At 44.9% G+C, this 26,746-nt stretch overlaps 1 protein-coding gene across 5 annotated transcripts in view; it reads right to left on the bottom strand.

The window, feature by feature from the left end:
• Positions 1-26,746, bottom strand: part of KIF5A (kinesin family member 5A) — a 65,312-nt gene that overhangs the window by 8,077 nt on the left and 30,489 nt on the right. For 2 of the 5 annotated variants that reach the window (XM_078384687.1, XM_072991176.2), the window contains exons 8-25: positions 24,866-24,990; positions 23,498-23,602; positions 20,537-20,685; positions 19,185-19,333; positions 17,901-18,076; positions 17,093-17,161; positions 16,464-16,670; positions 14,801-14,947; positions 13,817-14,005; positions 12,898-13,015; positions 11,359-11,417; positions 10,649-10,758; positions 10,101-10,202; positions 8,384-8,444; positions 8,215-8,286; positions 7,239-7,343; positions 2,108-2,128; positions 21-237 (exon numbers count right to left, since the gene is read on the bottom strand). In XM_078384687.1, coding sequence (XP_078240813.1) covers positions 21-237; positions 2,108-2,128; positions 7,239-7,343; positions 8,215-8,286; positions 8,384-8,444; positions 10,101-10,202; positions 10,649-10,758; positions 11,359-11,417; positions 12,898-13,015; positions 13,817-14,005; positions 14,801-14,947; positions 16,464-16,670; positions 17,093-17,161; positions 17,901-18,076; positions 19,185-19,333; positions 20,537-20,685; positions 23,498-23,602; positions 24,866-24,990 — 2,181 coding nt within the window. The remainder of the gene's footprint in view (positions 1-20; positions 238-2,107; positions 2,129-7,238; positions 7,344-8,214; positions 8,287-8,383; positions 8,445-10,100; positions 10,203-10,648; positions 10,759-11,358; positions 11,418-12,897; positions 13,016-13,816; positions 14,006-14,800; positions 14,948-16,463; positions 16,671-17,092; positions 17,162-17,900; positions 18,077-19,184; positions 19,334-20,536; positions 20,686-23,497; positions 23,603-24,865; positions 24,991-26,746) is intronic. The other 3 variants (XM_072991177.2, XM_078384688.1, XM_072991178.2) reach the window with 3 other exon arrangements.

A 26,746-nucleotide genomic window follows, 5' to 3' on the forward strand; every position in this document is an offset into this window, starting at 1 on the left:
CCTTAAAGTGGCTTGCTCACCGATCTGCGCAGAGTGGTTGCGCTTCATGCTGTTCTTGTAGCGCACTGCCTCCTTGATGCGGTCCACCTCCTGCTGGTAGCGGCGTTTGTCTTTCATGGCACCCTCCTTAGCCTCCTTCAGTGCACCCTCCAGGGCCTTAACTCTCTCAGCCGTAGCCCGAAGACGTTTTTCCAGTTTAGGAAGCTCACAACGCAGATCTGCATTGTCACGAACCAACTGGGCCCCATCGCGACAGAGGGAAGGAAAAGAGAAAAATAGGAGTGGCAAAGAAAGCAACATGGACAAGGCTCTTCCCCAAGATCTGAAACACTGGCTCTTGTCTTCCTCCAAGGTACTGTATCCTTCCTCTCCTCAGTCTTCAGCTTCATGGCATTCTGCTCTCTTCCCTCCCCCTCTCAAAAACAGCACTGCACTCCACTTTTGCCCTTTCTGACTCCATATCAGAAGACTCACATCTTATAGCAACTGTTCCAAACTCCGTCCTCCAGATGTGTTGGGTAACCATTGATATCACCTCTAGTCAGCATAGTTATTCGCCAGCACATCTGGAGATTGCTAGGATAGATGAGGCTCCTATAGTGATGTGCCCTCCCACACCCAGATGAAAAAGTCATAGCTGTTCCCATCCTCTTGCATTGTGCTTGATGTAGAAATGACATGATCTGCTCTTAAACTCAGGGAAAGCCTCCATGTTCCTTCACAATGTCCCTAATCCTTGACCAATAAATCAGGGTCTGTTTGATAATATTGTTTTCACTGGTGGCCCTGAGATGGCCAGATTGAAGAGTTAAGAGAGCTCTTTTAAATGCAAACGACTTTTCTAATAACGTAGTTCTGCCACCAATGCAGGACTATGATGTCTGGAATAAGATGGTGGGGAACACCCTGCCCCAATCAAAATCTTCACTGTTGTGCATCCCTTCGAGCAGGCATGAAGAACATCGAGCCCTCCAGATATTGCTAGATTATAGCTCCCATTATCCCTTGCTTCTGGTTTGGGCTGCCGGGGGCTACAGTCCAACATCATCTGGATGGCTGCCACACATTTGCCCCCCACCTTCTACCCAAAACACAGGAGCTTAGATTGTTTCTTCAAGCTCCTGCCCATTCCAAGTGGCACCCAACCCTCGCTTCCGCTGAATGGCTGGGCTCCGGTCTGTCCCCCGTCATTGGCACAGATCCAAGCCGTGCAGCATGCTGTAGGATCCTGTGAAGTGCACACTGAGGAGATGAAGGGTGAGAATCTCCTTCCAGGCTAAAGCAATCCCTTAGGGCTCATCAACACACAGGCTCCAATCTACAGGCATGTAAGTGGGTGAGCAGCATGCAATGGTGGCACCACAGTGGCATGAGGTGAGCAAGCAGCATGGGGGGGGGGAGCCATCACCAGCACCAGATAAATAAGCAGGAGAGCCCCTGGACACCACAGGCTCAAAGGGAGGGGGAGAAAATGTTTGAGATGATGTTTGACTCCCACATCCAGAAATTGACACTAGGGAGAGCAGGGACCTGGAAAGGGGTCATCTATCATGCACAATGGGCTGGAGATTTAAGTCATGCCTCTCCAAATAACTGTAAAACCTCTGTCTATGAGATTATACATAGTCAAAGATTAGCAGTTTCCAATTTTTTCCCTTAATGCCCAACAACTTCTGAAGTGGACAAGAAACAATTGCTGTTGAGAATTTATCAAGAAGGCAGCTTGGCTTTCTTTAACTTTATTTCCCTCATGGCACCTGCCAGGCAAGCCGAATTTGGTCAGGGTTGTCATGGCAGCACACTCTCCCGCTCCCATAAAAGCCAGAAATGCATGTAAAATGTCTCAGTACAGGGTCTTTGTGTCACTTAAAACACCCGGTTGGAGTTGTCTTGCTAGCCAAGTAGGTATTGGAGATTATCACAAGACTCAACATAGATAGGGTTGCTATGGAGGTGGAACAATGAGGAGAAAACAAACACCTGAGCCTTCCTTCTCCCTTTCCACAAAAAACACAAAAAAACTATGCTTCCAGTTTGGTCACCAAGTGCAAACATTTCCTGCCCAGCCCAGCAGGCAGGTGAATAGGTGGGAGAGGCCATACAGTACCTTGGAGACCCAGCGATCCAACTAGGGTGCAGCAGCAATGGGAAAAGGGGGACACAGACAGCGACTGAGCATACCCACAGAGTCCCCAGCCAAACCCTGCTCTGGAAACCTAGCAAGGGACACATTATACCCCAGGGACAAAGTGTACCTCTGTCAGTATGTACATGGAACAGTTCCCTTTTCCTTCCTTTCTGGGGCTGAAACCCCAGGAATTCCCTTCTTTGGGGCTGAACCATGGGGCAGGACACATGCAATACCATGCTAAGCAGAAAAAATTTCTGGTGGGGTGGGAATAAGGTTTGAAGAGGGATTGTGGAAGGAGGAATTTTGTGAGAAGATGGACAAGCAAACATACCAGGGGAAGCCCGGAGTGGCAAACAAGGAAGCAGTGCAAGGAATGGACACAGCAAATGTCAAGCCAGCATTCGCTCTGGGTCTTAAACTTTACTTTCCCACTCACTATGAGGTTCCCTTCCTGCTTTGCCACCTTCCCTGGAGTAGACCTAGGACAGTATAAGAGGCATCAACCTCGTAATGAACGCCTGCCCCTTGTGATTGTTACCCACTTCTCTCCTTTTCAAGCCATTATAACTGGATTCAGCACCTGGAGTCCACTTACTCCTTTCTATCCAGGTGCAAAATTCACACAGACTGCATGTAGAAATAAATCTGGCACATTCAACTGAAATTGCCCACTGCAGGGGGTGGGGTAGGTAGGTGGGGGGCAGAACAGCAACAGAAGGTTGTGTGCTTGGGTGATCACATGCCTAAAAAAAGATGTAGACATTATTTCAGCCGGGTTAGCACAAGTGAGTCACTCTGATCTAGATCAGCCATTCTCAACCTTTTTTTTCTCTTTGGCCATGGCCATAAACAATATGAAAGAAATACAGGTCAAATTAGGATTAGATCCTTCACACAACAAACCTCATGAGGTGGTGTCTGAATTGTTTCCAGTGTGTGGCCCCTTTCAAATGTGCCAGGGCCCCCCCAGAGGCCCCTGTTGAGAATGACTGATCTAGACAGTAGATGAGGGGGTTTGACCTGTAGTGTTTAACATATCATGCAGTATTAAGGTAATGGTGAGTTTACCACTGAGCAGAACTGAGCAAGGAGGAGACAATATCTAATCTGTTCATTGGAAGGGGATATCATTACTCGGGGGAGCCAATGCTTTGCCATGTCAAAAGCTTCAGCTTAGATCTTCAGCATTGTAAAAGGAGCAAGGACAGAGTGAAAGAACAGACCCATCTCTTCAAGATCATCTGGAGAACTACTGACCAACAGAGCATAAGGGAGGGCAACTGAGTATCCTGTAGATATATTGGACCGCAATTCCCAACAGCCCTCACCAGCATGGCCTACGGTAGGGAATTACAGTCCAAACACTGTGGTTTCGTCTAAATCACTGCCTAGAAAAGAAGGAGGTAAGGGTGGGGGTTTCCACCGAGAGTGGCCAAGAGTAAGAGGTTACAAGGGTGGTGATCCAAATATTTATAAGGCTGAGAGTTCCCATTCCTGCTGTAACGAACTGCATGATACAGAAGGCTCAATACTCAAGATTGATTTCTGTCTCCTCACCAAATAAATACCCATCCAAAGTTTCATGCCCCAAAGCTTCTCACATATTAAAATAGGGACACGGCTGAGTACCTATCATAAATATATCATATTTTTCCATGTATAAGACATGCCATGTACAAGATGCCCCCCCCCCATTTTTCGGACCCAAAATTTCTTTCTTTGCAAGAAAGTGATTCCTGCTTTCCCCTTACATTTTTGTTGCAAAAAGCAGCCTTCTCCTTCCACATTTTGCAAAGAAAGTGGAAGGGGAAAGCAGAAATCACTCCCCCCCCTTTTCTTTGCAAAATGTGGAAGGGGAAAGCTGATTTTTGCAACTAAAATGTAGGAGGAAAGCAGGAATCACTTTCCCCCTCCATTTTCTTTGCAAAACACGGAGGGGAAAGCTGCCTTTTGCAACGAAAATAGAGGGGGAAAGCAGGAATCGCGTTCCCCCTCCATTTTCTTTGCAAAATGTGGAAGGGGAAAGCAGGGATCAAAGCACTTTGATCCCCCCTTCCCTCCTTACTTCTGAGTATAAAATGACCCTAATTTTTTCCTTTAATTATTTTAGGAAAAAGTGTTGTTTTATACATGGAAAAATACAGCATATGTTCTGGCTGCAAATAAAAATTGTCTGATGCCTACCTGATGGCTGGATAAGATTGGCCTCACTGTGTTTTCATGCATTTTTCAACAGTCTTCCTTCATTTTTCAGCTTAGCATAACTCTTAACGTTTCCAAAAATCAAGAAGATGTTTTCTTAAATCTCACAGTACATCTGGTTGTACTTACAGTACTGGGCTGGTTTTCAAAAATTATTTGAAAAACTAAAATTATTATTTTAAAAAAAACCACTATATCCTGATGGGTTTTTAATCATTTAAACCGGTTTTATATTTTTGTTTTATATTTTATTTATACATCTAAACCGACTTAGGAAGGCTTTGCCCCAAGAGATGACATTAACACCTATATATCCAAAAACACAGACTTCCCTAAATAAATAGGAAGAGTTGCTTTACACCACATTCCTGACCTGTACCAATATTTTAAAAGCTCTTGCTTTCTCCCATGTGGTCATTCCCATAGTTATTCTCTTTTCTCCTATTTTCCTATAGTTTTGTCTACAACAGCTGCTGGAGTCCACTATGTTTTCCATAAAGCTGACACTCAAATGCCAGCAATCACTTTAAACTGTATCCAGTCATTCTAATTAATTGCCAGGAAATTCATGTCATATTCTTCTAAAACATATTCAGCTATGTAGTCATGATGTTAAGAAATACCCTGTTTCTGAAAGGGCTATGTTAAATTGAAGCAAAGGGGTTGGGGGTTTGCAAGAGACTTTTTAAAAAGAGTCTCAGGAATGGAAGAGTGCCCTTGTTATCGCTGGCATGGCTCACACTGGGAAAGAAATCATTATTAGTAACATTGCTAACTAGGTGTTGCTGCTGATCACACGGGAGACAAGGGGCAAGAATGAACATAGGAAGATACCTTTCTTCATCACTGCCACATCACAGCGCTGGTCCATCAAGTCTAGTACTGTGAACACTGGCTGCCAACAGGTCTCCGGGATTTCAGGCAGATTTTTTTCCCCTAGCTCAATGGGGAGACACCTGGAATTGAACCTGGGACCTTCTGTATGCAAAGGGGGCAGGTGCTCTACCACGGAGCTATGTATCTCCCAAGAAACCCAGTATGTTCCTCCAGTCACCCAACCAGATTATTGCCGATGGTAACCATAGTGGGTGGAGGTGGTGCCTAAATTTGGCTCAGAATCTCCTACTGCCTCTGTAGCAGATCAGGGCGGTACTCATGCTGCCCCCAGCAGCACCATCATCAAGTTGCTCACAGGTCTACAGAGTTTCTTGGTTTGTAATTTTTTTTCATGTTGTCAAGGGGAGGTTTCCAGGATCAGATACAGAATTCACACTCAACCCCCTGTGTGGGGTTAACCACTTTGTGTATAATTCTGAGGACTTGGAGGAAGCAGGGAATGAAATGTAACAAGCGGGGCCATCCCTACTATTAGGCAGAGTGAGATGACTTCCTTAGACAGCAGATTTGATGGAGTGGGATAGAAAAAAAGGAAGCACATGGTACTGAATTGAAGCACTGTCATATTTTTTAGTGCCAAGGAGAGGCAATAAAAACTCATGGAATTTTCTGTCTCAGGTACTGAAATACTGAATTTAGGGAAGTGGGAGTCCCTGCTGCTCAGCTTCAGTTAGCAAAATGTATCGGGCCAGCCCATAAATAAGCTACATGGTGGTTGGCATGCCTGCATGACAACACATCTGCATACATCCAAATTTAAATTTTGAACAAGTTCTAAGCCTCTTACCCTGAGACTCAGCAAAGTTCAGTCGGGGATCTAAATGATCTTTCCAAGTTGATTCGTACACTATACATTTCCTTGCTCCTTTGACTCCACCATCAAAAGTGATACCTGAACCATGGGCAAACGTGATTTCTGTGACTAATGATGACTAATTAGAGTGTGTGTCATGTGAATGCCAGAAACATAGAAAGGTAATGTTGCCAGTCATAAAGGGAACTGGCATAAAGCCCCTGTTTGTGGATTCCCTCACTATTTGTATTTTGGATAATAAAGATTAGGAACAAACAATGTTTGGTTTATTTTTGTATTTTAACCCAAGGTGTTTTTCTATTTGATCACTTCTCATGTAGAGAATTTCTCTGCCTTATACTCAAGTTGAGATGGGAAATAACAATTCACATCATCCCTTACTATTGGCTATGCTGGCCATGGTCACTGGGAGCTGTAAGCTAAAGTCATTTGGAAGACCACTGTTGCCCATCCCAATCTAGCAACAGAATGGTATAATGGTCATATGTCGGTGATCAATAAAAGCTCACAGGAATGGCTCACAAGCCATTACCACAGACTAAAGCATCATCCTTTGCCTAAGTGCTGAGACTCCAGAGAGACTGCTTGGCAGATGTTTAGCAATGGCACAGTGAGATGAGCAGAACATTGCTGGCTGGCAGAAGCAGCAGACAACGTAGTATAAACAAAGAATTAATGATGGTTTCAGGAGCAGTATGGGATCTATCTCTTTGGCTGACTCCATTTTGATGCAAGGACAGGTAGAGAAGATCTAAGCAAACACCATGATCAAATGTGCTGGTGCAAACGGAGTTTGATTCACAAAGGAGGCAGCAACTGAGACCAGCCTGTGCAATATATCCAGCAAAGATAAACACTTGAATCACCCTGGTACACTATATGAAATGCCTGTACTGTGTGATGTTTGGTGCCAGGATGATTTTAGGTGGGTGGCTATAAATGGGATGAAATTCTAGGCGATTCTTTCGAGCAAAGAAGGCAACGCCAACAAACAAACATCCAAAGCCATTGTGATACACGGAGACAGTGCACAATGGGGTGGGTGGGGGCGGGGAGTCAGTGTCCCACCCAAAGGACTGAGCGTGAAGTAAGAGGGCAGGGCTGAACTCACCATCTGCTTTCCCCAGCCCATATGCTGCTCACCCACCACTTGCCCCTCAGCATCTTTCTCCGGCTCTCAACACCTCTGCTCACCTGTTTGTGAACTTTTGTAAGTTGTTCCAGGTTGTTTTCAAGAAAGGAAATCTTCTGTTTCTGGGAATGAGCCCCCCCGCTATCCTCGGGTTCCAGCTCCGCGCTCTGAAAGGGAAAGTACAGAGTGACCATGTGCCTGTGGAGTTGTGAAGGCTGGGATAGGAAAGGAAAGGCAAGCCAAGCCTCAGGCCCTAATTCAGCTGGAAAGCACTGAAGTAGATCAGCTAGAAATCCAGGAAGATGCCTTGTACCAAGGCTGAGTATTGATCCATCTCAGCTAGTACTGGCAACTCTGACTGGCAACAGCTGTCTAGGATTTTAGGCCCCTTCTGGCAAATATTGTCCTTCCCTGGTGGTCTCCCATTCAAGCGCTAGCCAGGTCCAACTCTCCTTAGCTTTTGAAAAGCTTCCTTGCTTTAGGCTGCCCCATAATAGAACACTGTTGTTATCATGTGGCATCAAGTGGGAACCAATTTATTTCAACCTTAATAGGGCTTTCAAGGTGAGGCACTAAAGGAGTGGTTTACCAGTTCCACACACACACACCAGTGGGTTCCCACGGCTGAGCAGGGATTCAGCCAGGCCTCCTGAGTCCATGACTCTGTCTACCACACCACACTGGGTATAAAATATTGCATAGAGTTTCCTCGTGGCCATAAACATACTTGGTGGCTTTAAGCAAGCCACCATCTCCCAGTTTTCGCTCCCTCCCTTTCCTCATCTGCAACAGAGCAGTAACATCACTAACCAGTTATTCCTGAGATAGTGTATGTGGAGTGTTCTGAGCACTCCAACGTGCTTATAGCAGCCTCTTCTGCCCAAGATTACCCTGTTTTGCTGCTGAGCTACAATTTCAGTCACACTGCCTGAGGATGATGAGAATTGCAGTCGGACACATCAAGAAGGTGCCAGCTTTGAAATGGCTGTGCTAGATCTATGAAATAATGCCAGAAGCTGAGGATGAAGAGCTACCTACTTTCTTAACTCGAGTTGTGACGTCTTGAACGAACAGCTTGCGAAGGTTGTGGAGGGTCTGGAGTTCACGGGCCTGGCAGAGCGCAAAAAAGAAAAAGGTGAGTTTGAGATAAGTCCGTTGTGAGCCTCAGCCTCCCTCCCCCTCCTCTACCTCTTCTTCTGACACTTACAACAGTCTCCTCCAGTCCTTTGAGGTCCTGCTTGGACTGCTCATGTCGCTCATACAGAAATCTGTGAGACAGAAACAAAAGGCTGCTCAAGCATCTGTGCATGAGCATGGGCAGATGCATCTTTTCATGACAGAAAAAGGTCCAGATGCACTCCTTGAAGCACAGCTGGCACCTATTGGCAAGTAGAGGCTGTGAACACATCAAGCAATACTTCAGCACTGCATCTGCCCCAGGGCACGCTGCGGTCACAAACCCCAGGGAGAAATCTGGATCTGAACTGCTTGGTCTAATATTTGTTATAAGTCTTTACAAAGTGGTTTTCATGTTGGAGGAGGTGAAGGTAAGTGGACAGGGAGAGATAGGGCTCTAAACTAATCTCTTTTGTTGTATGACAGAGTTGTGTGTGGCACATGTCTTGACCGGACTAAAGATGGGGTAAGCACTTGCACATTTTCTTCCCCTCAGTGGAAAAAGACATCTTAACACTCTGAGATTAATGCCCAGAAAATCGTTGTGAATATTTTCATTCCTATCCTAGAGAAACAAAGATCAGCACTTTTTGTCATCAGTAATACCCATACCAAAAGACTATATTTTGGTGCAGAAACATGTTTTTAATGCACAAAAAGTTTTGCATTTTAAAACTTGCAATACAAAGTTTTTTTGTGGTAAATGCAAGGGTTTTTTGTGCAAAATAATATCTGAAGTCTTCACAAAAAAGCCTTAAATTTTTTGGAAATTAAATTATCATGCCCAACAGGGAGAAAACTTTTGACATTTTTCATTCTTACCTGTGCAAACAAAACAGCCAACCATTCATATTCCTAGTCCAAAAATACTAAGTGCCAGTCTTCTGCCCCCCCGGTGTGGGAAAATGCTACCCCATCACCAATATTCAAATGGCAGAACAGTCAATGTCTATGCTTCGAATTGGTGATGGTTCTCCCTGTTAAGTGTTGCCTAGGGGGACTTGGGCATGAAGAAAAAGAGGGAGGTCTATGCAAGACCTTTGAAGTATGTGTTGATGGTAACAGATCTCCACTTAGGGGTGGAAGTTTGAGTGCCGGCCACTTCCTTAGCTACAGTTCTAGAATGTTCTAGAACTGATCTGTGCAGGCACAGAAACTCTGTGTGGTCTGCCCACCAGACTACCAAGGAACAGTGCTTGAAAAAAATCCTTTTTATGGGAATACTGCTTTTAAACCATTCCCTATTGAGCATGGCCAATGGTGGTGGAATTTCAAGCACTGACATATACCAAGTGTGAGTATTTGCCCATCCAGTCTAGTGTAGTCAACTCTGACTGGCAGAAGCTCTCCAGAGTCTGAGGCTGAGAATTCTTTCCACCTCTTCCTCCTTTTTCAAACTGAAGGTGGCAGAGGCTGAACCAGGCACTTCGTGCATGCAAAGCTCTACCAGTGATCTATGTACTCTTTACACTGCATATGTTGCATTAGTTTATAGGGGAACTTAGGGTTCTCCAGAGGTTATTGGGCTGCAGTTCCCATTACCCCTAGCCAGCATGACTAATGGTGAAGGATTATGGCAGCTGGAGTCTAACTATGATGGGTATACACAGACACACCATCTCCAGTCCATACAGAGAAGCTTGTTCCGAGCCAGTGCCTCCTGCCCCTCTTGGAGGCCTTCCTGCAGCAGAGGTGAGGAGAAGTAGCAGTGAACAGTTGGGGAAAGGAAGGGAAAGAGGGTCTCTTACGTCAGCTCCTGAAGCTTTTGTGCTTTCTCTTGCTCCTCATTCTTGAGCTTCTCATAGTCAGCACGGAGCTTTTCCAGTTCAAGTTCTAACTTCTGGTTCAAGCTGGGCAAAGATAAAATGTGGGGAGAAACAGAGATAATGAACATCAAGATGGCAACCATGTGCAATGACTACTGTGCTTACACACTAGCTTTACACATGAGTGTGAGATTGACATTAACTGGAGTGAGGTGACTGCCTCAGGTGGCACATTCTGGGGGACTACAGCAAAATAGACCTATATGTGCCACATGGCCTCTCCTGCACCCTCTTGCCAATGGCTTATATCCCTCTTAGTTCTTTTTTCTCATATGTTCCCTGACCACTGATACCTTCTCCTCTTCCTCCTCCCATATGCACCTCAAGCCCATAACACAATCCTGACCATGGCCTCTTTGCTGTCCAAACCCAGCATGGCGTGTCTCATCACAAGACACATCTCTCCACCCCTCACACCCCCTCCTCGCCCACTCGTGGGGGTGACCTGGCCCACCCTCAGGGTGACTCACTCCTTGAGCTCATCAATGGTCTTCTGCTTCTGGTTAATCTCGTCACGCAGCCGGGCCAGTTGCTTGTGGTGGGCCTCGCGATGACTCTCCAGTTGTACTTCCAGGGCCTTCTGTGTAATGGCAATTAGGTAGTTCAGAAATGCAGAGGACAATCCCAGGATGCTTCACCTGGCAAAACATTCTTGATCCTCTCCAGAAGTATCTTCAGTGGTCTCCATCCCATCATACCAAAATTCCAAACACCTATCATATTCCTGCTGTCCCCCTGCTCCCTACATCATCTGTTTCCCTCCTAGTACTCTGTGACAGCAGCCTAGGATCAAGGCCAGCACTAGAGATGTGTCAATCAGGTTGTTTGGACTCCAACTCCCAGAATTCTTCAAGAATGCCCCTGGCCAAATTCTGGGAATTCCAGCCCACAGACCCACATTGGCAGAAACCTACATTTTGCTCCCCTGTCTTGGAGGTTTCTCGGCCTTCTCAGCTTTGTGTTTCCTGTTGTTAATATACTAAAAGGGAAGCTGCTGCAATGCTTAATGGGAGTGATAGTCACACTGCCCTTTAGGCTGTATAGAAGGTGCCTCCCAAAAAACTATCACTCCCAGGAAGCACAGCTGCGAAGGGCCAATTCAGTGATAAAAAAGGACACATTCCCTTTCTAGATGGAAGAGCTCCCTTGAAAAGATTAGGCATACGGCTCTTTTACTCACCTTGACTTCATCAGTATCCTGGATCAAGTCTTGCTCCTTGCCCACTTCATGTACCGTTTCTGTTAAGAAGAAATAGGAGACTCTTGGGGTGGGGCCACAGTCAGATCAGTGAGGGTGAATGTCCTCAGGAATGGTGAATTGGGCCTAGATCTGGGAGACCTGTGCCTTCTCACTTTCATTTACTAATAGGTCTTCTAAGGGGACGTGGTGGACCTGCAGGTTAAACCGCAGAAGCCTCTGTGCTGCGGGGTCAGAAGACCAACAGTCGTAAGATCAAATCCACATGACGGAGTGAGCTCCCGTCGCTAGTCCCAGCTCCTGCCAACCTAGCATTTCGAAAGCATGTAAATGCGAGTAGATAAATAGGTACCACCACAGTGGGAAGGTAATGGTGTTCCGTGTCTAGTTTCGGAAACTGTCTTTGGACAAACGCTGGCTCTACGGCTTGGAAACGGGGATGAGCACCACACCCTAGAGTTGGACATGACTGGACTAAATGTCAAGGGAAACCTTTACCTGCCAAGTGGATCTATGCCTGAGTTTGTAAAACTTCAAAATGGCTTGAACACTGCCTATAGTATTTGGCCTGAGTAGGCACAGTTTTGCAAATATATCTGGAGGCATCAGGTTAAGTACTCCTGCTCTAGCCCACTTGGGGTATAATGTCTGATTGGGTACAGCTATGTATGTCAGAGGCATGGGACTAATGGCCTGTCACCAGTGTTCTCCCTCCAAGGTTGAGCAGGAAGCTCATTCTTATTATTTAATAGGAACTCTATTGTATTGAGGTTTTTCCAGATTCTGTGGAGGCTTCAACTTGCATTCAAACAAAGCTGAGAAATCCCCTCTCCAGTTGTTCTCCCTCATTACAGAATAGTTGGGACCAGCATCCCTGGGCACACCAGCAACAGAGCTCACGTTCATGGCCTCTTGTCGACGTTGACGACACCCAGTTTGGGCATGATGCCTAAACTGTGCCGTTTCAGCTCCATCTCACAACTACCACTAAGTCATAAGGCAGCGGATAAATTAAAATAAAAAAATCAACTCATCTGAGAATTGAGAATTAGAATGACTTACTCCGCTGCTAAGCATTTTGCAAATGAAAATTTATATAAATCAACACTAGGGAGGTATTCAGGTCGGGGCAGCAGGTGAGTCTCAAGGCTTAAAGGCTTAGCTCAGTGGTTCTTAACCTTGGGTTACTCAGGTGTTTTTGAACTGCAACTCCCAGAAACCCCACCCAGCACAGCTGGTGGTGAAGGCTTCTGGGAGTTGAGGTCCAAAAACACCTGAGTAACCCAAGGTTAAGAACCACTGGCTTAGCTGACAGCTGCCCCCACATTGCAGAACTCTCTCCCCAGGAAGGCTAGACCATTCCCACCCCCATCGCCCTGTTGTCCATCTGCAAGTAGACTCTTTTTTTAATTGAGGTGGGCTTCTGGAACCACCACCATCCCATCCCCATTGTCTGGTATAAGTTATGCAAGTTGCCTTCATGTTCTTGCATCTCATAGGCATAAAATTCTAGCACAGCACCTTGGGCCTGCAGTTTTGCCAGCTCTTCACTCAGCGCGTCATAGGATTCCTCCAGGTTCCGTTTCTTCAGCTCCACGCTCTGCATGTACTCAGTGAGTGAGCGGATCTTTGCCTCATGCTGGGTGAAGAGGGGAAGGGGTTTGTGGGAGAAGAGCAGACAAGACAGAATTACTTTCTGGGCCTTACCTGACTTCTAGACCTCCTAATAACCTTCCTCATCTTCTGCAGGAGGTCCCCTGAGTTAATGTTCATCTTTGAAATGCAAACTGTCCACTCTCCACAATCTGTCATAAGAGTTTTAAATCAACAGCTGAATGAAGTAATCCAAGAGCCACCTCTCAAGGTACAATTTAGGGTGCATGGACATCTAAAATGTAACTTTAAGGAGGGCTGCTAGATTCCTTCTTCCAGCTGCAGTTCTGGAACTCTGAAGACAGGCTAAAGAAGGGGAATGCCTAAATAGCAGGGGCGCATCTCTAAATATTTGTGTAAACATGTCTCCTGTTTTCTGTCTGAAGCACTCATGTACCACGAAGTAATGATACTTGCCACATAAAATATAGAGCCATTCTCAGATCATAAAGTAACAATCGCCTTATAAAATGGGAAAGAGCTACCACCCATATTAAAAGGCCCTCCTTGCTCTTATATGGGCTGGAACCCATGTTCCTTCAAAGAGAAGTTACTTCAATCTATCCAGCTTCTTCTGAAGATTTACTCTCCTTTCACAATTCCAGTTTTAGGGCACTTGGCCTTCCCTATAAGGTGCCGCCATCTGGTCTCTGCCTCTTTTGAAAAATGAGCAGATGCCAGCCAGCCATGGACCAGAGGAGAGTGAAAATGGTTCCTGGATCCAGTTCACACTACCACCCTTCCCTGAGGTCACCATCCCTTTCATCTCCATTCCCATGAAACTGACCTGAGATATAAGCAGTTGGCAGGAAGACAGTTCCCGTCCTGTCACCTCCATCTTGCGATGACACTCCACTTGCAGCCCTTCCAGCTGCCGGCAGCGCTTCACAACTGACTTCACTTCTGATTTGATCTTGCTAATGTAGAGCCGGGCTACAGTGAATTCCTCCTCAATGGCACCGCTTATCTCTACAGGCTGGGAATTTTTAAAAGGGAGAAGGGGGCATGAGGAATATACTTTGGGCACAGATCTCCAGCTTCTGACCCTTCCAAGTAGAACTATTTGCAACAGTTGGCACCACAGATACAATTCAGGTTCAAGTTCCTACCCTTCATCCAGTTGCTTTGTACAGCAGAAGTGGAGAAACTTGTGATGCTCCAGATATCGATGAACTGTTACCCCATGCCTTACTTCTAGCCAGGTTGCTTCGGACTCAAAACAACAGGAGTCCAACAATATCTGAAGGGCTCCAGGTTTCCAAGTGGTTTTTCAGAAAGAATCCAGATGATCACTTTCTAAATGCTAAACCATTAATTTCCTGTGTTTTCCAGGCTGTACTTCCTTGTTTTCAAAATAAAACCCCCACCCCAGTGTATGGCCATTTCACCACCACTATCACCATGAAACTCAAATGTAGTGCCTGCTTGTCTATCTGCCGCCACCATCAACCTTCAAGTCCATCCTTGTGTTGCCACGTTGTGAGGAACAGATAAGATTTTAAAAATGGCCTGATAGGATAGGCCAAGTGTTACCGGAGTGGGGAGGTGAGCTTCTTTTTCAGATTTGTTTTCCATATCCATAAAGCAGGAAAAGATAACATGCAATCTATGGGCTGCATGAAGCCCTCAAGCCATAGCCTTTTAGCATCATGGCAACAGTAGGGCCTGCAGTGGATGCTAGTGGGGCAACAATTAACCAGGAGCCTCACTGAAGTTGTCCACCCCTTCATAAAATATCCCTGCATCTGTGAAGTGTCTTGTCTTTCCTTACCAGCTTGATCTCACCATTGCCCACAATGACACTGAACTCGCTCAGATCCTTCATGAGGCCGTTGAGCACCTCAGCAATGCGCTTACGCTGGTGTGCGCTGAACTCCTGCAGCCGCTGCAACTCCGATTCCAAGGAGAGCATAGTTGCCTACAAAGAGAGAAAGAGAGGATTGTGCTTCAGTCAGCTCAAATGAGAGGCTCTCCCTTGGTTTTCAAAGACTGACATCTCAATTTTTGTCTGATAGCACTTCTCTCAGCTCCATTCTTCAGAGTAGACCAGATTTTGAAAAGACAAATCTTTATATTTATCTAATCATATTTTCTGTAATGTCCTTTTTAGACTGGAAGCTTGTAAGCAAGGACTTGTTTTGCCTTCATTGATTGTATGCAAGCCGATTCTAAGAGCCTTTCTGACTGAGAAGCAGAATAAAAAAAAATATGAATAAAAAACCAAACTTCTAAGTGCGGGCCATAGGAATTCCTAGTTTGCTTAAATTGTGAGAGTGGAGCTTTCTCTTCTCCAATTTAACTTGATAGAAATGAAGTTCTGCATCTACCATCTGTCACTATATCCATGTCCAGGGTTGCTGGCAAGTCTCTGACACCAAGTCCCAAGTCTTTGGTGCCGAGTCCCAAGTCCAAGTCCCTATTAAAAACAAGTGGGCCCTCCCACCAGAAAAAAAGGGAAGGGAATGGGTGGTTCCCACATTGTGAGTCAAGTTTAAGTCATTTGGGACCGGGGAAAGGAGTCAAATCTGAGTCAAGTCCCCGGTGCAACTTAAGTCTGACTGGACAGCAAGTTCCATGACTTGAGTCCCCATCCATGTCTGTATGTACTGTGAACAGCCCAGCTTACAGCTATTGAATTTTACCCCCCAGAAGAATCTACCGAGCATTAACATTGTTTTCTTTCTGGTGTCAAATTAAGACTTTCTGTTCTTCTTGCCCTTTCAGGTTATTTCTTATTTTAGACCTTTCTGATGGTTCCAGCTCAGTGTTCGCTGGTTAGGTTTTTGTCTCTACATGTTGGATTTCATTTACGTATTTTAATGCTGGCTTTTTTACTGTTGCATTTCAGGGTTGGTGGAATCTTATACACAGTCATCTGGGAATATGTCCTATCTAAGCCAAATGATTTTACTCTCGGTAGACATACACAGGACGGCACTGCCATTGTCATACTTGATTGCAGGAAGCATTGCTTTTTGAAAATGGTTATAGAACACGCCAGAAACTCATCTGACAGATAAATCAGATAATAAATAGAAATAATATTCTTCTATGCATACACAAAAATTAAAATTATGCAGCAAGAAAAACTGTATTCTGCAACATGTATAAATTATGAAAACCAGCTTCCTCAGTTTTCTGAATAATTTATTCTGTCTTTTAAACTGTTTTGCATGATTTATGGTAGTAGTGCCAGTTATGATAAGGAATTGTGCCACGTCTCGACAACTGGAATTATTACTCAACCCCTCTGCTTGCTCCATAGATTTCAGCAATTATAGATCACATGCTTTCCAGCATATCTTTACATTCAGAAAGGATAGAAAACTGGTCCTAAAAAAAAACCTCCTGAAATTCTCAGAGAGACTTTTCTGCCATTGATACTATGCTGTGCACTTCTCCAGACCAAGCCCAATTTTAAGATCAATACTTACCACCTTTTGGGATAGTTCATCCACCAACAACTGATTCTGTTGGTTTTTCTCTTCTACCTCCTGGGATTTTTGGTCATAGTTGACAGCCAGTTCTTCCAAAGCCTGCAGGACCTCCTTCACCTCCTCCTTGGCAGAGTTGTTCTCGGACTGGAGGTGGCTCAGCTCCCGCTGCACCTTTTCATTATCTCCACGAGTTGACATAAGGAGCTGGTGGGAAGCAGGCAGAGTGAGGTGCATGTATGGTGCCAAGCAGGCAAAAAGAAAAGAAGTCAAGGAAGATCAAGACGGAAGTAAGAATAGCATTGATAGCAATAATGTCATATTAGGACCCAAGAGATTCAGGACCAAATCCTCACTCAGCCATGAGCCTCACATATTGATCTTGGGTTAGTCATCAACTCACAGAGTTGATATGAGGACAAAATGGTGACATGAGGAAGAACTATGGATAGCACTAGGAGCTTCTGAGAGGAAAACCAGATTTAAATGCAATAAATGGAAAGGACAAAGCAGCTGAGAGAGAGAGAGAGAGAGAGAGAGAGAGAGAGAGATGGTGCGCGCGCACGCGCACGCACACACACACACACACACATACACACATTATTATAAATACACATAACTCTGCTCACCTCTTCCTGGTCCAGCATCTGCTGTTTGAGCTTCTCCATCAGTTGGCTCTGCTGGTTAATTTCATCATCCTGTATGGAAAGAAAAAAAAAATTCTTCATGGCTAAGCCACCTTGAGTTCCACTAGTGGGAGAAATATTCCACATCCAGAATGCACAAAGGGCAGAACACAGGATTGTCACAAGGTATCTTGCTACCTGGGGCAATGAATAAGATGGCACCACCACCTCCACCTCCATTCCACATTCAGAAACCAATCAAATGGCCACTGAGTATTAGTCGAATGCTGGCAACAGGACAGTATCCCCAGCCAAAGGTGGCAGATTAGCTTAAATTCCCATTCTCAGTTGGGGCCATATGGCCCCCTGGGGGGCACATTTGAAGGGGGCACAGGCTGGAAACAATTCTTCACACACCACCTTATAAGGTTTATCATGCAACTTAGACAACCCTGATTCAGCCTATATTTCTTTCATGATATGTTTATGGCCATGGCCAAAAAAAGGTTGAGAATGGCTGGCTTAGAGGAGTGTAGGACAGGCCACATAATGCACACAGCCCTAATGGGTGAGCAGCATGCAATGGGCAACATGCTGCCGGACTGCCACTCCCATCAGCCCTCATCACTGGCTATGCTATGTAGATGGGACTTAGACTCTGCTCTACTCTGCTCTACCTAATGGTACAGCCAGCCTTAGGAGACTTCTGGCACTGAGATGAGGAGAAAATGTTAAACATCCAAGTAATCCAAGAGGGTAAGAGAACCTCAAGATCAGCCCAAGAGAGGCTGGGAATAAGAAGGCCTCTGACCTTGTCATCAAGCTGTTTGTAGAGTTTGCGGATTTCTTCCTCATACTTGTGCCTCTCCTCATCAGAAATCCGGATGACGATGGAGGAATTGTTGTCATTAATAGGCGTCTCATCACAGAGGTCAGCGACCACCTTCTCCTCATCACTCAGCTGCTCTGTTTCGGGAACATTCTCCCCTGGAAAGCACGAATATCACAGGAAGGGGATAGGATCATCATGACCATCTTTGCCTATGTCCTCTACCGCATTCTTTAGGCTGAATCACCGTTGCCCTCAAAGGCACCCTGCTGCGTCTCTAGTGGAGACGTAGATACTAGACACATGGCAAGTCATACCCTTTCCCTTGTCATAGAAACACCGACCCCTTCCAATGGAATCAGGTATTAGGAAAAAGAGTACAATGTTTTTAATGCTACCCATCATTACATTTCAGTTCTGTGTTGACTCAAATCCCTGAAAGGAACCACATGTCAGACTATACAGAGAGCCATGCAGGATCAGACCAAAGACGTATCTACCTATCTAGCTCAGCATTTCTGCTCCAACAGTAGCCACCCAAAGGAATCCTAAGCAGGGCATGAGAACAAATGGTAAACAAGATATACAATCTCTTGTTGATTTGTGAGTGCCTATATCCATTACAACTAGTAGCTATAGTGATCCCAGTTCTTCTTGAGATTATAGATTGAGAAGACTGGACAATCCACAAAACTGGCTTTCATATGGTATCCCCACAGAAAAGTTACTGTACATCTCCCCGATCACCCGGAACCTTCCCTTGGATCCTACCCTTCCTGGATGCCTCAATTATATTGGCGCTAGCTGTTTAGTGCCTAGCCACACTGTAATCCAAGCTGAGCATACATCCACCTGGCATCCTCTGCATTTAATTAATAAATCAGCATCAGTCCAGTATCCTAGTTTGCACACACTTAAGAGACTGCACTCCCCGTTCCTTTTTCTCTGACAAATAGCAGCTCCCTCACTCTCTCCAGATCCAACTGTGCTCACAATTTCTTGGCCACCCACAACCTCTGATTTGTGCAGCGGCTCAATTTATCTCTTCATGACAAATAGGAAGATGTAAAAGTCTTGTTGGAAAGTTCAGTCAAGGACAAATCCATTGGTCCCAGAGCACATGTCTCACTTCACCTATATGCGGTCCATACAGGCAGAGATGTATCCATTGCACCTCCCACCTCACTTGGAAAAAGAGACTAAACAAGAGAGGATTCAAAAACAAGACAAACATGCCCCCCCTTTTCCCTGTTCATCCTGGCTCACCACTGCGCCAGCGCCCGAGCTCAGCCTCCAGCTTGGCAATTGTCTCCTTTAGGACCTTGTTCTTCTCCTTCTCCTTCTCAAACTTCTTCTTCCATTGCTCGGCTGTCAATTCCAGATTCACTGATGCTGTATTTTTGATTGTCTTGGCCCTGTAATGGGAGAAGGTTAAATGGAAGAGCCTTTACACAGAGCACTTGGTACTGCTTGGGCTGAATACATCCGGTCTCAACCTCCACATCACTGAACATCCCTCTACAGTCTATTATGTCCAGCCTGTAATTGTCAATTTTGCAAAGCTGAAGCAGCGAGGAACCAGCTCTTCTGAATGCAGCAAGTTGCCTTATGCCAAGCCAGACCTGAGGCCATCTAGCTTAATAATGTTAACATCGACTGGCAATTGGCATCCAAGTTTTCATGGTGGGGGCTTTCTGATCCCTACCTGGAGATGCTGGGGGTTGAACCTGGACCTTTTACATGAAAAGTAGGCGCTTTGTCACTAAAATAAATTTCTTCCCTCAAATAGACTCTCAGTTATCATGATTTATGAGAGCAGACTCAACTAGCTTAGCAAGTCCTGTTCTAAGAGTTGACAGCTTCCAAAGATATGGGAGCCATGCACTACTATCCCTGGACCTCACAGGGTTGCACAATTTCTCTTTAAAATTTCCATACTCCCAAAAACTTATTTTAAAAAACAATTTAATTAAAAATGGCCATTAAATTTTAGTGGCCAAAACAGTTTTTAAAGAAACTCAAAATAAGGCAACATTATCTCTCATGCCCCCTAGAGGGCTCAAGTTGACTTTTTGAATCTGACCTTTTTTGAAAAAGTTTACATTTCAAGGGTCTGTTTGGGGGTGCTAAGGAACTCAAAGGGCCCTGGGGGCGGCTGCCTATGGCCCATAGACCACATGTGATCGCAGTAACTGAAGCATGCTGACTGAATGAGGAAGAGCACATAGCAGTTCAGTGGCTGCTCCCATGTAGTGAAATGACGTCCCTCAGGAAACCAGCTCTGCTTCCTTGCTTTCTCTTCTGTTATTAGTCTTTTAGGAACAACCATAAAATCATGTTATATGTGTAGTGTTGCTGCACCCCACATGATTAAGACTCATGAGTTACCATGTAATAAACTCCTTCCCTATCCTTTCCTTGAGGGGAGGGGGGGAGCGCCTAAAAACTTTTACTTGAAGCACTACGGGTTGTTCCAAATGCTACTACTGTCTAGTAGGAAGCTCTCTCTCTCTTTCTAATCCATTTGATCAATTATTTCTCTTTCCCCTTGTGAAGTGCCTATAGCCAACCACACCAGCACCAAGAAGGAAAGAAATGGGCCAGGGCTAGGGGATTACCTTTGTCCAAACATGAGAGTAGATTTGGTCTCAGCATCATTATAACTGGAAGGGGAGCAGCAGATAAACATGGTCGTGCGACAGTTCCCACCCAGGGAATCCTGAAGGATGCGAGTCATCTTACTATCACGGTAAGGCACGTAGCTCTTCTGCATGAGATAACAGGGGGCAGAACAAATTTGACTCATTCATATATGGGCAAAACTGAACCCCAGAAACACATCATTCGACAGGTCCCTGTTCATGGTGGTGAGAAGAATCCTATTGAACCAATTCCCTATTGAACAAGCACAGCCGTATTAAACTCTGCTTCCAAAATCAAACGACAAAGCCTACGTCAGTGGAAAGAAGGAAACCAACAGCACTAGCATTCACTCCAGATTACACGTGAACAACTTTGTTGATGGTCCTGGTCACATCAGAAGGTTTCACCCCATTCTTGGGGAGAGAGCCAAATACAATGTATGGCATGTCAGGGCAGAATGAGGTGGCACAGGTTTGAATCCTTGTTCAATCATGAAACTCGTAGCCATTCACACCCCATCCCATTGCAATATACTTTGGGGGACAACGACAACAACAACCTTGAAAATGTACAAGCTTTCATAGCTTAATTTTTTATCCCTCTCCTTGGAGGAAGAAATCTGTCAACTGTTTTGTTTCTACTTCACTTTTTCTCTTAACCTTCCTCTTATTTTCACCGTGTCTTTCCCAGACCCAGCTTCTCGAAGTCCAGATTTGTATTTAACAGGATACAACAGCAGCATGCTTTGTCATATCCATTAGGGCAGCAGGCCACTAGAGCAAATGTGTGAAATAAAGGTGTTTGTCTTTAAGTGCCAAACACAATTTTTTGCTGCAACTACAGTATCTCATGTGGTCATGCTGCCTCGCCTCCACCGGCTGCTTTGCAAGATTCTTATAAAGATAGACATTTTTGAGAATGGAGAAAGAGAGAGAAAGAGAAAACCTATTTGAACTCCTTAGAAAAGAGGCAGGATATGAATGCATGCATCTCATTTTTTGCCACACGTCATTAACAACACTTACGTAGCAAAGAGAACCAGTGTGATAGATTAAAGTGTTGGACTATGATGCAAGAGAGCTGGGTTCAAATCCTCCACTCAGTCACAGAAACTTGTGGAAGGGTGGCAATTTTAAACCACTCTTGGTAGACACTAAAAACCCTATTAGGGTTACTGTAAGTTGGAAGTGACTTGAGGGCATATAAGTATAAAAGTGTAACTTCTGTAGATATGCAGGGACATGGTGGCGCTGCGGGCTAAACCGCAGAAGCCTGTGCTGCAGGGTCAGAAGACCAAGCAGTCGTAAGATCGAATCCACGGGACAGAGTGAGCTCCCATCGCTTGTCCCAGCTCCCGCCAACCTAGGGGTTCGAAAGCATGCAAATGCGAGTAGATAAATAGGGACCACCTCGGTGGGAAGGTAACAGCGTTCCATGTCTAAGTCGCACTGGCCATGTGACCACGGAAGATTGTCTTCGGACAAAACGCTGGCTCTATGGGTTGGAAACGGGGATGAGCACCGCCCCCTAGAGTCGAACACGACTGGACAAAAATTGTCAAGGGGAACCTTTACCTTTACCTCTGTAGATATGCTAGAGAAACATAGGTTGCTGTCCTATACTGAGTGAGACTGGGGGTGTCTATCCTGCCCAGTTCTGGAGACAGTGGGTGTACACGGCTTTCCAAAGTTCCAGCCCAGATTGTTTCTCAGCCTGACTGGGTGATGCCAGGGGGTAAAACTGGGATCTGCTGCAAGCAAAGTGTGCCCTGTACCCACTGAGCTGCAGCCTCTCCATCATGAGGGAGCTATTTATGTTCCATGATGTTGCTTAACCTTAGGGACTCATCATCTTAGCAATTAGTAGAGCTGGGAAAAAATGCCTTTAATTCTTTTTGTAGTAATCTTACAGTTTTGTTTGGGTTTTGCTGGATCCGCAAGGCCCATAAGGGGAAAAAAGCCCAGTCTTTCTAAACAGCACACAATTAAGATGCGCAGCATCCACTCAATTACACATTTTGAATCTCTCATTATTGCCGATCAGTAAGAGAATCTCTTATTGCCAGAATCTCACAAGCATCTCCTGTCCTTGTCCTGAATACAGCGAGAAAAACCTCCGACCTCACAACCTTAGATCACCAGTTAATTTCAGATCTGCTGTTTCTCAGTTTCTAAAAGGCAGGTATACTCCCTTCCATGATCACAGAACCAATATCTGAGCTTCAGAAAGTCAATTTAAGATCACATCCATTAGTGCATTAGCACCCCCATTTTCTTCCAAATAACCTTGCGACAATGACAATGGGATTTTAAAAATAAGAGTCGCTTGGTTTTGTGTTTGTTGTATCTTGACCACGGAAGGCAGGCTTCATACATGTGTCAGCAACTTAAGAGATTAATTGGCAAGCTTTATTTACAGCTTCTCTGCAGGGCTCCACACAGAGGACTTCAGAAGGCTCTCTCCCAGGAGTAAGGAATGTGAGGGAGGCTGCTTGGCGACGTTGCTTTGTGCTTCCAAACAGTATAGTCTCTCCACACTTTCAAACTTATCTATATAAATATGAGTTCTAGAAACTCAGAGGGATTTTCAGAGTCTGATAACAGCTTGCAGGTTACACAAGTATCTCCTGTAGATCACGGTATATGTCATATGTGAGCTGTATATTGGACTAACGTGCTCTTGTATCATACCCGTGTTAGGAATATTGAAAGCTAGGTTATTTGGACATAGCAACGTATGCACTGGGGGTTAGATCTAGATCACTGGTTCTTAACCTTGGGTTACTCAGAAGTTTTGGACTGCAACTCCCAGAAGCCTTCACCACCAGCTGTCCTGACTGGGGTTTCTGGGAGTTGCAGTTCAAAAGCATCTGAGTAACAAAGGTTAAGAACCACTGATCTAGATAATACAAAGTTCTTTTCAAGGGTGTTGCCTACCGTGCCTTCAGCTAGCGCTGAGATGACATTGCCAAGTGCTGATAGGGACTTGTTGATATTCTTGGCCTCATCCAGCACAGCACCTTCAGCTCCTGTTTTGCTGACCTACCAAGAAAAAGAGAAGCGAAGTGATTACCATGAACACAATGGGTCTGGAAACAAGTCTTTTCCCTTTAATTGACCGGGTTTTGGAAGAAAAACAGACAATGTTAACTAGAAGGCCAAAGGGACAGAGCAAGAAAAAGTTATTTTCTTAAATACAGTTTTCCCAACTCCCTGGCCAGCATAAGCATGTGGGGAATTTCTGGGTATTTTAGTCCAAAACAATAACTCTTCCAACCTCTGAATAAAAGTAACAGTAATGTCCAAGACAGAAAACGGAAACCTGCTGCCCCCATATATCAGGATCCTCCCCAAGTCTCAAAGTACCTGAAGAAAATTTATTGCCACTTCATCATCATCATCATCATCATCATCATCATCATCATCATCATCATCATCATCATCATCATCATCATCATCATCATCGTGTATTGTCAAATCAATTCTGACTTAGGGTAACCCATTTTTAAAGTCTTTTCTAGGCAGTAAGTCTTCAGAAGTGGCTTAGCATTCCATTCCGCTGGGGGCACCCTGGGGCTGGGCAGTTTGCTCAAGGCCACGCTGACTGGCCCTTCTTCCAGCAGGCACAGTAGGGAATCGAACTCCCAACTTCTAGCTCTGCAGCCAAAGCTATCATGGTATGGTCAGAGGGCAGGCACAGGCTGCTGCCCAGACAAATACAGGCCTGAACTCTTTGCTTTTCTACTGACGGTTCTTAAAGTCAGAATCTGCACCAGAAGCAATATACACTAGTCTGTTTAGCTGTCAGTAGCAGGGGTATAAATACTGGGCCTTCCTCAGCTTCTTTTTCTATTGATGGGTTTTCCTACATCTCCCATAATTATGGAAGTTACAGTCCAACTCTTAAGGGCATCCAGGTTAGAGAAAGCTGATTTATGTTATGCCTAGGAAAGTCAGCGGCTTCCTAAAGCATGCTAATTGGAGGGGGGGGGAGTTAAGGTTGCACAATCCTCTCTCCACTCTCTGCCATCTGTACCAGAAGAAAAGTCTGAGTATAGGCCAGATAGCTCCCAGCTTCAGATCCTGAGGCCCTTGGCTCAAACCCTGGGATTGCTGAATAGTAGAACAGGATGACGTAGTACTTTGAGTGCCCTAGTTCATGACTGAGAATTGTTTCAAGGCATTGCAGGGGGTCCATATAGGTTTCTGATACTGGACAGGTGACCCTTGTTTTATGGGCCTGTATCAGACCAATAACCAAGGCAGAGACACTGAGCCCTTCAACTTTAACTCTGCCCAATGCACCTTCTCACTGCCAGCCAGATCCACCAGGTAAAGCTTCCCACTCAGTTTCTGCTCAGTCTCCATGTTCTCCTGCTTGATGTTGATGAGGAAGATACTGTGACTGCGGGAACTGTGCTCATTCATGTCTGCAGGGGCAAAACAGAGAGACAAGATGGAGGCAAGGTCTTCAGTATCCCTAAGACAGGGATCCTTTCTGTTCTGGTTCTACAGAGCACATCTGTTTGCAGCCTATATTCTGTGACTTTAGCATGTTTGGCGGTAAAAGACTGCAACAACAATTGCTTTCTCTAGGGGGCAGCAACATTGCTGCTCATAGCAGCTAATCTCACAGTTGGCTTATAAAAATACACCATATATCTCCTCTTTATATCTGAACAGTGTTTCAGAAAAGATCCCCCCCCAAAAAAAACAAACCCACAATCCAAGAAACCTGCTGTTTCCTAAGCCATCATACTCCAACTGACACACACTCTTTCAGCCTGGTGAACATGACTGGAATGTTCACTAATGACTGAAAGCTATTGTAATGTAGCAATTAAGAGTGCCAGATTAAGCTCAGAGAGGGAAACCAAAGTTCAAATCCCTATTTAGGCATTAGGTGATCTTGGACCTCTTATCATCTCTAATCCTAATTGACTTCACAGGGCTGTTGTCAGGATAAAATAAATATTGGAGGAAACACTGTATATACTATCTATAGGTCAATGGAGAAAAGCAGGATACACATGTAATGAGTAAGCAAATTAATAAATTCTGTCTACACAGAAGATATGCATCGCAATACATATGGAAGGCTACAGGTTAGGCAAGGCTGGGCTTCATAATATAGTTTCTGTCCTCTTTTACTTCCCATTACCAGTTCTTTGGATGCTTTTGAAATAAAGAAATCATTTTTCATTGGTGCTTCCTTGACACTGAAGACTCAAGGACATCTCATTATCAGAGAGGAGAGGGACAGCAACAACAACAACAATAACAACAATAGGTCCTTCAGTCCTTCATGGAGTTGTAAGGGTGCATGTGGCAAAGGATCACTAGCAAAGAATTTTCAGCAGCATTCTTACCCATGCTAAAGTTCTTAGGTTTCCTTGGGAATATCTCCAATAGCTGAACTGATAAAAAAACTGATAAATATTTGCAGTGTAGATGGAAGCTTAACCAAAGCTTACACATTTGTCACATTCTAACCCCTACACTACATACAAAAAACATAATTGCTACACTCTCTGCTGCTACAAGGAACTCTTACTTTTTGCATCAAAGAAGGAAACTTTGGTCCTCCAGATGTTGTTGGCCTACACATCCCAACATGGCTAGTGGCAAGGGGTAATTGGAGTTGAAGTTCAAAATATCTGGTGGCCCAAAGGTTTCCCATCCTCACTATAAACAGTGGTTACAAGTAATTTGTTAGTGTAAGACTGTCTGATGAGTAGCTCTGCCTCTTACATCTCATCTGATTGATCCTGGCCCCTGAAGATTACAATGTTTTAGCCGTCTCTGGAAGATATGGCTCTGTTCCCTCCATATACTCTGCACTATGCTTCGTCCTTGGAAAAAAGCACCTTTGACTTCTTAAGATGCATCAGTCTGGACATTCCAAGGTGCAAAAATGATACCATTCTTCTTTTTCCTTGTATACAGAGCCAGCTGGGACAACTTTTGACCCACCAAACAACAGCAGCCAACCTGTCATGTAGATCACCAGGGTGAGGGCTGATAAGCCTCCAGTTTTTATTTATACAGTGGTGCCCCGCATTAACGTCCAGATTAACGTCACTATCCGGAAACATCGCTATCCGGAATGTAAAACTCCATAGGAACACACTAAACACCATGTAATGCGTTCCTATGCGGATTCATCGTTAAACGGTGCGCTCGTTA

Source organism: Pogona vitticeps, chromosome 2 (genome assembly GCF_051106095.1).
Source record: "Pogona vitticeps strain Pit_001003342236 chromosome 2, PviZW2.1, whole genome shotgun sequence".
NCBI classification, from domain to species: domain Eukaryota; kingdom Metazoa; phylum Chordata; class Lepidosauria; order Squamata; family Agamidae; genus Pogona; species Pogona vitticeps.